The 12243-nt window shown below is 42.3% G+C and overlaps 1 protein-coding gene across 1 annotated transcript; it reads right to left on the reverse strand.

Annotated features, from left to right (window-relative positions):
* Positions 1-1110: 1110 nt before the first annotated feature.
* Positions 1111-8771, reverse strand: ggt1a (gamma-glutamyltransferase 1a). Its single transcript, XM_073466751.1, has 12 exons — positions 8599-8771; positions 8392-8522; positions 8221-8310; positions 7689-7881; positions 7254-7414; positions 6998-7147; positions 6427-6563; positions 4914-5101; positions 4683-4810; positions 2948-3060; positions 2749-2862; positions 1111-1369 (listed from the first exon to the last, which is right to left on the reverse strand). The coding sequence occupies exons 1-12, from the start codon at positions 8769-8771 to the stop codon at positions 1223-1225; spliced, it is 1725 nt and encodes a 574-aa protein (XP_073322852.1). The 3' UTR covers positions 1111-1222.
* Between the last annotated feature and the right edge of the window lie 3472 nt (positions 8772-12243).

A 12243-nucleotide genomic window follows, 5' to 3' on the forward strand; every position in this document is an offset into this window, starting at 1 on the left:
TTTGCTCAAAGAGCACACATGAGTGGAGATATTTACTGAATGCTGATTGAAACTCAGTGGACAGTGAAAGACTCTTCAGGGGTCCTGAGTCCTGCACAGGTTTTGTTTACCTCATTCGACCGTGACTGAACCGTCGTCCTCAAAAACTTAGTTCACTGTGAATGTTTTGGTGCTGAAACAGCGAGACGGTGAATCTATTTAAAGTCGTTAATCGAGCAAAAAATGCCAAAACCTTAAAATAAAAGATAAGATTTAGTGATTTTGTGCCAAATATTCCAGCACAGAAAGAGCACAGAAATACCCAGAGGGGTCCGTCTGGTAAAATATAACATCTTTGTTCAAAATGTTTAATAACAAGCATGGCAACAAAACATGGCATAAGAACAATGCATGTTTAGAAAAATATATCTGCAAATGTATTTTTCAGAACACACTATACATTCACTGAACCTCTACTCGATATTAAACATTTACAGTTCAAAAGTAATCGTTTCAATAAAGAGTCACGGTAGAAAACAACAGTTTCTGTTAAATAATGTTGGTTTCAGGATCAGCTTACATCAGGAGAGAGATGTCTGCAGACGATCAGGTAGAACAGGCAAACGACCTGAGGTGTCCTTAGTTTTCATGGGTTAAACCTGCCTCCATGTCTAGTTTATAATTAATTAATGGTTTGACATTAAAACAACCCCCCCACCCCCCAGTTTTCAGACAAATTGTCTAATTATTCACATTTTTTTTTCCTTCGACAATAAAATAAATGAAAATACTATACGGACAACCTACAACCACTCAGATTCTTACCTCAAACATTTCTTAATTTTGACATGATCATTGGCCCTAATTATTATTGGTACTTACTTGGTTGTTTTTAATATGTTTGGCACTGTGTCATACATAAAATAGGGTTATTAAATAAAGCAGATGTCATCACCGTCCTGACCAGGTTCCCAGTAGTGATGATACACGAGTCAAACTAGGTGCAACCTCTTGTTTTACTTCAAAACTCAAAAAATAATTCCAAAACAATAAGTACTGCTGAAAAATTGAGTTTGAGTAAAAAGAGGTTTTGTGATGAGTCGTTGGAGATTCATCTCGCCGTGTCTCTTAGCTTAAACACTGCTTGAGTCTTCAGTGCAGACTTTGTGTTGCCGCTCTGTCCGAGTGTCTTTGAGGAGACTGTCCAGACGGAGAGCAGCAGAGGAGGACCTGAGGTCACCCGTCAGTATCCTGCTGGATAGCCTCCTTTCCTGGGGTCGGACTCGGCACAGAGACGCTCTCCCTGCCGCACCACCGCTTGGACCACGGAGTCCGGAGTCCGCAGCAGCTGTGTTACGTGGTTCTTCTGGACCAGACCCTCCAGGACACTCTGCCGTGGTTTCATCAAGACACAAACACAGGAAAAGAGTCTTGTGCAGGTAAAGGTGTTACTGGTCTTACACCACATACACTCATACAACATATTTCTGGATTTGCATCCCTCTGGCTATTTATTATTTGAACTGTGACAATAACATTTCTGATAGTTGTTTTCTTGTGTATGCCACAGTTTCCTCCCTCTCAGGAAGCTAAAACACTATAAGAATTAGGGATAGACTGATTATCAGCCTGGACGATTACCAGGCCGATATTCAGCATTCAGCATCAGCATCAGTGATTTTTCTGTCAGATTACAGATAAAATAAACTACAAAACACAGTTAATAGCCTATAAACAATAAAATAATCTGAATCTACAAAGTAACTAGTTACTAGAGGAAGAATAAAGCAGCAGAAAAAGGAAATACTCAAGTAAACTACCTCAGAGTTGTACTTAAGAACAGTACTTGGGTTCACTTCACTGGTTTTTCTTAATTTTGACACATTTTAATTTTTACAGCAAATGTGCAGTATATCAAATATCGTTTATCTCCTTGATTTCTAATAATCTGTAGCAGTACTGGACCTGAAAAACCCATACTGGTCGACTCCTAATAAAATAAACTCTAATGAATCTAAAACTGAGTCAAGAGCCTGATATAGCTGCTCGCATCATAGCTGTGGATAATTTATTTATATTCAAAAGTAAATTGTTTTTAAAGTTTTTTTTGTTGGTGCATGTGGATCAAGAAGGCACAATTGTTCCCTTTGTGGGCCAAAAGTATAACTTAATCGTGGGCCACAGGTCAACACCTATTATTATATTATATTGTTTCAATAAAACAAAATGTTCCTGGGATGCTAAGTTGCCTTAATTGACTGACTTACTGCGCAAAATGTCACAAAAATAATTATTAGGGAACATACATATTTAAAGAGCATTGGAACCTCATAAAAATAAAACGTTATAAGCTGCATAAACATCCTATTTTTTGTTCACTTTTAGTTAATTTTTTTTAACAGAAAATTCGCCAAATTAAACTTTGCACCCGGCCAGCTTTAGTCTGCAGGCCCCCTACATGAAACTGTGTGTTTTTGATTTTGGGGATGAATTTTCCCTTTAATGCAATCTCAAAGACTAAAGGAAAAGAAATGCCAAATTTAGTTTTGTTTCAAGTTTTTGCAATATGATTTTCATACTGACGTGACTGAAATACATGTCGTCTTGTACGGAGGTAAATCAATCAAAAAGCAAAAGGCATGCTGGGTAAGATACTGTATATTTGTAGTCAAATGAGTCAAACTATCAGCATCAGAAGCTGCTGCTGCTGCTGTTGTTGTTGTTGTTGTTTTTGTTGTTTTGCATCTTCAGTCTCCAGCTGTGACTCACCTTTTCAAAGCCCTGCTCCACTACCGTCATATTCGGGTTGAGCTGATTGTGAACTCGCGGCTCTGTCACAGCTTTCTTTAGGTCGTAGTTGAAGAACAAGGAGTTCAGGATGACCTGTTTCAGTCAGATAAAAGGGAAGAGTTTCAAATCACTGGCGGTGAGCGTCTGCGGGACGGAGATGTGACTGAGTCACACTTACTAAAGCGGTGGCTGTGGTGATTTTCGTGCCGCCGGACGCTCCTACGACCATTTTCACTCTGTTTTCTTTGTCAAAGATGATTGTTGGACACATGGAAGACAGCGGCCTCTTGCCTGCAACAGATAGACAAAATGTGGCTGCCACTGCTTATAACAATAATAATAATAATAATAATAATAATGATACATTATATTTATGCAGCATCTTTCTTTCAGTCACAAAGTCCTTAACAAGAACTAAGACCAGACGAGGCAGATAAAATATAAATCAATCTGTGCTAATTGGAGACTTTCCGAGGGAGGCCTGGCTGAGGTCCCAGTACAGTGCTTTACGAAATCAAGCTGAGAGCAGATAAAAGTATGTTCAACTCTACTTTTATCTGCTATATGAATATGTTCAATTCACCAATGATACAAAAGTGACACATTTTTTAGATTATCTTGAGCTGGAGGAAACGAGATTAAACCACATTTTTGACTTGGTCATCGAAGCAGAGGTTGGAACAAATAAATAAGATTCCTAAAAGCCTGTTTGGTTTTATCCTTCTCTATTTGTCTCTGTAAATGAAAGAGTACGTTCTAGAAATGAAAAGTGTCATGAGATCACTTTGTTGTGAATTGGCAGTATATTAATAAAACAGACTTTACTCGACTGAATCAGGTGCACCAGACAGAATGACCTCAGACGTGTCATCGTTAAATTGAAGGACATTTTGAGACATCCAGGATTTAATATTAGAAGGCAAGAAATGAGATTTGCTAGGCTGCCCAGGATCTGTGGATTTTAGGGCATGTTTAGCTCCGTGTTGTCCACATGAAAATGGATTGCATGCTTTACATTACATAGTGTTGCTTAAATTGTCCACCTGTATGCAAACACACTGGCTTGCCTCGCCTTTCTGTTTCCATCTCTACCAGCAACGTTATCAGGTTTCTTCGTCAGCAGTAAGTTTTATAATGTCGCCCAAAAAACACGGCTCGTGTTTAGGATTGATTCATCCACATGTTGTGATAACAGCAGGTGAGCCGCGTGTGGAGGAAGCTTGGTGTGGTTAAAGGAAGGATTTAGTACCAGAGAGCTTCTGGTATGATTGACAGTAGATGAGAGGGACAAAGTGAGCCGATAGTCACTTGTCACTCATCTCAGACGGATTACAAAAAAATGGGGTCAAAGAACTGAGTCTTGAGGGACGCCACAACTCGTGAGAAAGTAGAAGTTACCCAACAGAAAACAACAGAAAAATTCAGTTGGAGAGGCGTGATGGTAGTACGCTAAGAGCTGAGCCCATGAGACCTACGCAAGTCTCTAAGTGATTTCAGAGGAAACTAATCTGTCTGAAGCCAGCAGTAGGTCGTTAGAATGGATAAACATTTAGTCCCCGTGCAGCATTTTAGGCTGAAAACAGCCACGTTAATTGAACACGTATTTAAAATGACTTTAAACAAACCAAAGAACAGGAGAGGTTGTAAACCGACTCATTTCTTTTAAGAGTGATGCTGTTTGAGAGCTATCAGAGTTCCTGACAGTGACGGATGCAGGAACAAGTGAAAGGCTGGTGAAAACATCACCTCTGCATCCAGATAAAGGGATCGAACAACATCCTCTTTGTGATTGTGGAAACAAAAGGCCTAATTTAAAAAAACGCTCCCATCCATCAACACAGACATGTCCACAAAGTTTAAATCTAAACTCGGGGTCGGAGTTGTACAAGTGTGATAATTGAGTCCAGCCACACCTGGTTGGATGAAGTTGTTCGGTGACGGAGGGATTCCAAACCCGTTGGTCATGTACGGAGAGCTGAAGTCGTCCATTTCGTCGTTGAAAATGATCCCAGTCGATCGAGACATGACTTTGGAACCAAAGCTGGAGAAATAAAACAGCTTTGTAATGAGTGAGTCACAGATAATAATCATCACAACCGAAGAAATGCATGTTTCACTCTGAACGAAGGCCTAAAGCTTCTCACTATAGGTTGATGGTGCTCGTGGCCGCCACGGCACTCCCGTCCTCTGCTATGACCGACAGGTGAGCCGTCCCGTGGTTGTCTGGGACAAAATAGTCTGGCTCGTAGTAGCTGTCTGGATGGGTGGTGTCGTCTGTAATTTTACTTCTTATGCCGTCCGCAAAGTAGTCTGAGGTCATGTTGTGGATGAGCTGAGGAGAGCAAAACAAGTCTGTCAGACAGTCTGGCATGAAAACTGGTAAACAGCAGAGCAGTGCTGGTTTTTTGAACAATACTAGGAAGCCTGAAACATCTGAAGGCTCAATTATTACCTCCACCAAGCAGGTGATGTTTTCGCCAGTGACTGTTTGTTGGTTTGTTGGTTTGTGAGCAGGATTACACAAAAAATACTAAACAGATTTCCACCAAACTTTGATGGAGGATGAGTCTCAGCCCAGAATAGAGCCCATTAACTTTTGGTGCAAATTTAAATATGTTTTATTTAATACTGAATTATGCTTGATTAAATTAAAGGGGACTGTTCAGCTTTGGCGGAGGTATGCGCTCTACTGAGTGCCTTTAATTAACGGAGTGTATGTCTGCAACTACAAGCTCTACAGGTATCATAATAAAGGGAACACTTGAATTATTTGTTCAGATGTGTAAGTTTATATCTCACTGGGTCTGAGTAAATGAAGTTGGCACGCAGCATAAATGAAAGATTTGATTTCCGCCTAAAACTAATTACACTTTTAGAATGAATCTCCCGGAGGAACGATGCAGCTGCAGCTCCAAATCTCTGGCAAACGATAGCAAAACATCTGAACGTTACCTCTGCCAACGTTTATGCTAATAAAGTGGATCAGAACAAAATTAGAGAGATTTTACTACAGAGCACTCGGGCAGAATCTCCAAATGTGCCATTTTGGCACATTTTGGCGCCATCTGTGCCATTTAAAATTTCGCAGGTACCAAACTATATATTTCACTTATAAGTTACCAAGTTTGGCTCGTGCCATAATCAAGATCTGAAGATTATTTCCCCGTGATATCAGGTTAATTTATCTCATTATCTCAAGAAAACGTTATCTTATTACTGTACCTTCATATCAAACCAAGAGGAAAAACATTTAAGTGGCAAAAGTTGATAAAAAGTTCATTTTGTTTGCTTTTAAACTTCCAAACCCACCTCACAGAGAAGTGTGCATATGTCACGTTCCAGTCTTTTGATGAATCGTCTTGTTATCTCAAGAAATCAGCTGTTTGTTTTCTCTTGATAACGCAATAATTAACTCAACATGTCGAGATAGCAACATTATAAAGCTAAAGACAAATATGAACAACATCAGATGAAATTTAAAGTGAACGTATGTAAAATGTTGCATCCTTATAATAAAGTATGAAATAGAATTAAAAACATTTTAGAAACCGGGCTGTAAATAAGATAGAACTGAGCAGCAGCCAGCAGGAAATGCCTGATCATACTGAGTAAAGTGAAGCTGGACATAAAAGTCTAAAGGATGATAAGAAGAATTACATCAGTAATATTGAGATATCGTGGGTCCCCGAGTCTGCTCCTCTTGGCGTAAGCAAAGCGAAAAGCCTCGACGATGCGATGGTACGTCAGAGTCTTCTTCTCTGCTGTCGACACACTCGTGCCTGTGAAGTTGTACCCTGCAAAATAGAGAGAAAAAAAAGAAAACCATGTCTGGAGTAAATGAAGAATCACATTTTCTCGGCCTAATGAGTCTTCTCCATCATCGTGCTAAAAGCCCCTCTCTCAGCCAGTGGCAGGTCATTAAACTGTCTGAACCGCAATTCAAATAGCAACATGAAGCCTTTCAGCAGTTTGAATACGTGATCTTATATGAACACATTAAATCTCATCCTTCATTTAAAGTTAATGATGCCGCTTTTTATTTAAAGCATGACTAAACATGCTGTGGCTGAACAGATGGGCTGCTGAGGGTGAAATAAATTTGGCGAGCAGAGTCGCAGCTCTGTGTTCTCGTCCAAATCAGGCGGAGAGACATTCGAGGGACGACCTGGGGAAACCTGACATCCTTTTCTTCTGCACGGCTGCACAAGCACTTGGCCGGCCCGCTCACCATCCACTATGTTGAGTATGAGCGCCAGCACGGGGCCACTGGAGGGGGCGTCTGGGACGTGCATGGTGTATTCCCCAACGTTCAGCCTCAGAGGGTTTTCATTCAGCACAGGCTGGTACTCCAACAAATCATCCAGGGTGATGATGCCACCTGGGACGAGCACACATGTCAGAGTGAGTTTAAAACCAGGGGAAAAATGCTCAAATTTAGTAGTGATGTGTATTCATTATATTCAGAAAGAAAAACAACACACGACCTGCCGCCTTGATGTCCTCCACGATGCTCTGTGCCATCGAGCCGTTATAAAACACATCCGGTCCCTCTTCTGCTAATCTTTGGTACGTGTCGGCCAGCTTTGGGAATCTAATGATATCATTTTCCTTCAGGATGTTTCTTTGAGAATCACAAAACACCTCACTGACGGGAAACAAAGAGAAGACAACAAGTAAACTGTAGAAGTCTGTGGAAAATTACAGACAATACTGTTTGAGCGGAGGTTGAAAATGTCTGTCGTTGGTGCTGTAAAAGACACAACTGTCACTTTGGTTAACATTTGTCTGGAGAGCTAAGCTAACCATCTGCTTGCTGTAGCTTCATATCTCATGTATTGATGTGACGAGCGTGTATACCAGTCGTAAAATTAGAAAAAGCAGCAGATTTATTGCAGCCACCTTCGATTCGTCATCCTTACCACATGTTGGCGTCTCTTTGAATGGAGTCTTTGCTCTTGAAGATGGCGTGAGCCAACGCTTTTCCAATAGGGAAACCATCACGAGCCAAGGCGATGCTGGGCTCGAACAGGTCCTTCCATGGCAGTCTGCCATGCCTCTTGTGTGCCATCTCATAACCGCGGATCTCCCCGGGAATGGCTATAGACAGTCCACCTGTTATGAAACACTACTGTGAATTTCAGGTCTTTCTTTCTGTCTATCATACTAAGAGACAAAATCCAATAGATAAAGCGTTCTGCACGTACAGATTTAGTATTTTATTTTGATGTAGTAGATGCACGGGAAGACACAGAAAGGTTGTTAAGCATGATGGAACATCCAAGAGAGGCTGGATTTGATAGATTTAGGATTATTTATCCTCTTTAAATCCCTCTCGCTCTGTTACAACAATAGAGAGACGTGTTGCAGTAGCTGCAACAGCTTTCCGGACCACAATCAGTCAGATCTGCACTGAGTGAGCCTGTGCCCGGGAAATCCTCCAACAGCTCGTACCTGTACGAGAGAGCTTGGTGTTGTTGCCAAACATGTCTTCAGTGGCGTTCATGGGCGCTGTCTCCCTCGCATCGATGGTTTCCACCCTCCCTGTGGAGCAGAAATGAGGGCAGATTGATGATTGTGCTTTTACTCAGTTAACTGTGTTGAGAAGTTATGATGCACACTCACCCGTGCTAGCGTTGTAGATGACAAAGAAGAGCCCTCCTCCGATGCCCATGCTGTGAGCGTTCAAAAGGCCGACACATAGCAAGGCAGCGATAGAAGCATCCACGGCCGAACCGTTTTTCTTCAGAATGTCCCTGAAAACACGAGAATACACTTAGTGAAGCTGGCACGTATTCAGAGACGGGAGGAGAGTGTCGGGAGTCCTCTTACCTCCCCACTTCTGAACACTTTCCAGCATCAGCAGCCACAGCAGCCTTTGAGTAGAAGTGGTCCGAGGGGGGAGGAGTGTTTTTCTTCCCCAGGCCCATGAACACCCCCAGGAACAGGCTCACTGCAGCCACCAGAAGGACCACCAGACCAGCAATCAGGGACTTCCCAACCATTTTCCTGTGAACATCAACACACTGTCAGACCGGATCCCTCGTCTCAGAAACAAGAGTCCTCATCTGTCAAATCCAGAGCGGTAGTCAAACGTGTACATGACAAAACACATATACATCATCAGAAGCAGAAAAAGTCACTCACCCACAGATAGACGGAAAATATCAGACAGACAGAGACAGAAGAAGAGAGCAGGCCATTCAGCAGACTGTCAGTGTGCCAGTGATAATGCCAAGGTGTTCGGTCTGACCAGCTTCAGACTGGTGAGAGGACATGATGTGTCATCTCTGGTATTCAGGTGTGACTTAGCTCAGGTGTCACACTGTGACGCTGACGAGCTGTGGTTTCTGGATAATAAGCATGTTCCCTTATCTGTGTGTGTTTTTGAAAAATACAGACACATGGAGAGAGAGAGAGGAAGACTGAACCATCTCCAGAATAAATGCTCAAAAAGTCATGCACTCCTCTCAAACTCCCTTCTGTCAGAAGTCTGTCTCTCGCCTCCAACATGTTCAGACTGCAGCTGCGAGGCTTCTCACTGGTTTAACAGAGGCCATCACATGACCCTCAGTTCTGGCTTCTCTCTGTTGGCTCCATGTCTGATTTAGAAATGATTTTAAAAAGAAAACTCAGTCATCATCTCCTCACCAACATGTCGATGGACAGTCATCATCCACAAAACATTTCTGGAGCTTCACAGCAAAACAGAGCTGCAGCATCCTGCTAAACAACTGACGTAGCTGGAGACTTGATTTAAAACGGAAAAACAACCAAAAAAATAAAAATAAAATGGCTCCATACAGCTTGTTCGACATAATCCAAATCTCCAGAAGCCCTGAGATCACAAACTGATCTGTAAAGACGTTATTTAAACCCTTTTAAGCTGAACTCTTCACTGTAGCACGTCAAAGATGTAAATAACATATTTTCAAATCAGTTTGTGATCTCGGGGCTTCTGGAGACTTGGATTATGTTGAACAAGCTGTACCCGACTGACCTGAGGAGACGACGCTCGCAGAACCAGCAGCATCTTCCAAATCACTTCTTAAAACCCACTTTTCTAGACTTGCTTTCATGTAAAGTCACCTTTTTTAAAAATCCTTCTAGTCTTTCCATTGTCATTTATCCATATCTAATTCCTCTTATGTGATGTTGGCTTTTTAGCGTCTTTTTATCCCTTTTATTCCTTTTAATTCTGTGTAAATACTTTCATGTTATGTTGCCTTCTTCAAAGCTTTTATTCCTGTATTTATATTTATTCATATTGATTTTGTGTTGTGTATTTTGTGCCTCCTGAGTCCTTGTCTTCCTGAGTTTCCTGCTTTTGCTTTACCTGTCAGTGACTTTGTAAAATCAGTTTTTAAAGATGCTTTATAAATAAACTGATCATTAATATGTGAGAGGAAGATGGAGGGCAAAGGTCAGCGAAGCTTTCTTGTGTAACTGCTGGATGTTTTTGAGCTCTTGGAAACTTCAGCAATGCGGCGATAAGGTTTCAAATTCTGACAGAAAACCGCACATTCAATTATTTACAGAAATCTGGATTTGCTGTCTTTTCATTCGATCATTTTTTAAAATCTAGACGCAGTTTTTCGGGTGATGGATGCCTCCTTTTCCTCACTTTGAAGTGAAACTCTTGAGTTTGTCTTTTGAGTCGTCCATAACCTTGGATTTCAGTCTGATATCAATCTGCCAGGCTTGCCAGAGTGAAGGTGAGAGCGATTTGTTATATGCAGGCAGAACTCAGCCTGACTCGGCTCGGGGCGCCGTGTGATTGGCTCAGCCGGCAGCGTTGCCATGCTCGGTAGCCGTGTCACAGTCGATTAAATGGCTTAAATTCTGGAGGCGTCGTCAGGCCGATTGAGATGCCTGAGCCTTCTCCGGGCGGCGCAGGTCCAAGCTGGCAACGTCGGTGACAGAAGCTACTCAACAGCAAACACCCCTCTGTGGTACCTCGGCTAATCCAGCGTGCTCTCCTGTTGCTGGGCCACACTGATAAAGCACTTTGAAAGAAGCCTGCAGGCTGCTGCTGCTGCTGCTGCTGCTGCTGTGATTGTGTCCAAATCTAATCACTACTATCCTGCTCTGGATCTCCCAGGTTCAGAGCCGCCCCCAGGATCAGAGTTTATTGAATGGACGGGGCTGATTTATAGCGGAAGAAGACAATTACATATCTGTTTGTTGCAGATCACAAAAGCCTTCCTTCAGCTTTTGTGCACATGTCACCGTCACTGTCACTGTCAGGGAGGGAGGAAGGGGGGAGGGAGGGGTGCTTCATGAAATATCAGCTGGAGCTCGGTCGTATTTTTATCCCTCAGCTGGAGGCGTGTCGCTTTCATTTTGACACTTTACACACCTCCGATTGTTTCCACACAATACACGGATGATGTCCTACTGCTGTACTCCAGGTGACAACAAATCGTGACGTCAGAGGAAAATGGCCGCCGTGGGAATACGGCCTATGCCTGTTTACTGAGCAGCAAATGAAATCACGCAGTGTTGTTCCTCAGCAACAGGTTGAAACAGCCCGCAGAGACACTCAGAAGGCCACAGTGGAGAAGAGGGTGATGTCACGTGTTTTGATGTGTGGCTGCAGGCCTTTAATGACAGAGGCTCCACAGACAGTGTGTGTGTGTGCTGCTATTATAAGTTCAGCTTCTTCTTCCTCAGCAGAGATGGACGTGTGTTTTTAGATGTTTGGCATGGATAGATACATCTCTATTTTTGACAGTCAGATGCAGCAGAATGATGCAACAAAGGTCCCTGACCAGACTTGAACTGGTGATGCTGCAGTTCATGATTAGCGTCTTAACCTCAACACAGTTGCGTCGATGTCTCGCCGCTTCCTGCTGCTCTGCATGGTGTGTGTGCTATCTTGAGAATGTTGATTTTGTTTCCACTGTTGTCTCTTCAGTGTCTCCTCGCACTTCTCACAACAACAATCATCTCGAAGACATCTGAATCAGGACCGTCTGACCCACCCTGCACTGTCCACTGTTTAGGGCTTTACATTTCATTCCCACAGTGCTTCAAATAGTTTTTATGCTACTGTGAGACACCAGACAGTCAGACATGTTTGCACATATTAAAATCTCCATTTAAACTTTGCCGAATTATCTATTAGTAGTTCGTGTTTGCGGTGAACCTGTGGATGTACAGACAACTATCACTGGATTACTTTGATACTGAAGAAAACTTAAAAACATGATTTTTCTCAGGCAGGTTCTGCACATGTTAGGACCATCTTTTTAAAGGATTTCCAAGCAGATTTATGGAGTCATCATCTCCTTCAGTAGTGTTTATGCTACTGTGAGACACCAGACAGTCAGTCATGTTTGCACATACTGTTAAAATGAGTTGTTCATCAGCGCTGCTCGGAGAGCCAAAGCTCTGACAAAACAAATCAGCAGCATGAGGATAATAGATTAAATTAAGGGCACAGACGATCATAATTACAACCTCTAGGATAAAACT

The sequence above is a fragment of the Pagrus major genome, chromosome 5, assembly GCF_040436345.1.
Source record: "Pagrus major chromosome 5, Pma_NU_1.0".
NCBI classification, from domain to species: Eukaryota; Metazoa; Chordata; class Actinopteri; order Spariformes; family Sparidae; genus Pagrus; species Pagrus major.

Bases quoted from the DNA above. Each gene is read 5' to 3' on its own strand.
- ggt1a (XM_073466751.1), bottom strand. From the start codon at position 8,771: ATGGTTGGGAAGTCCCTGATTGCTGGTCTGGTGGTCCTTCTGGTGGCT. The intron at 6,564-6,997 runs GTGAGCGGGCCG...TCTATTTTGCAG, and splicing joins CATACTCAACATAGTGGATG to GGTACAACTTCACAGGCACG. The intron at 2,863-2,947 runs GTAAGTGTGACT...TGACTGAAACAG, and splicing joins TCACCACAGCCACCGCTTTA to GTCATCCTGAACTCCTTGTT.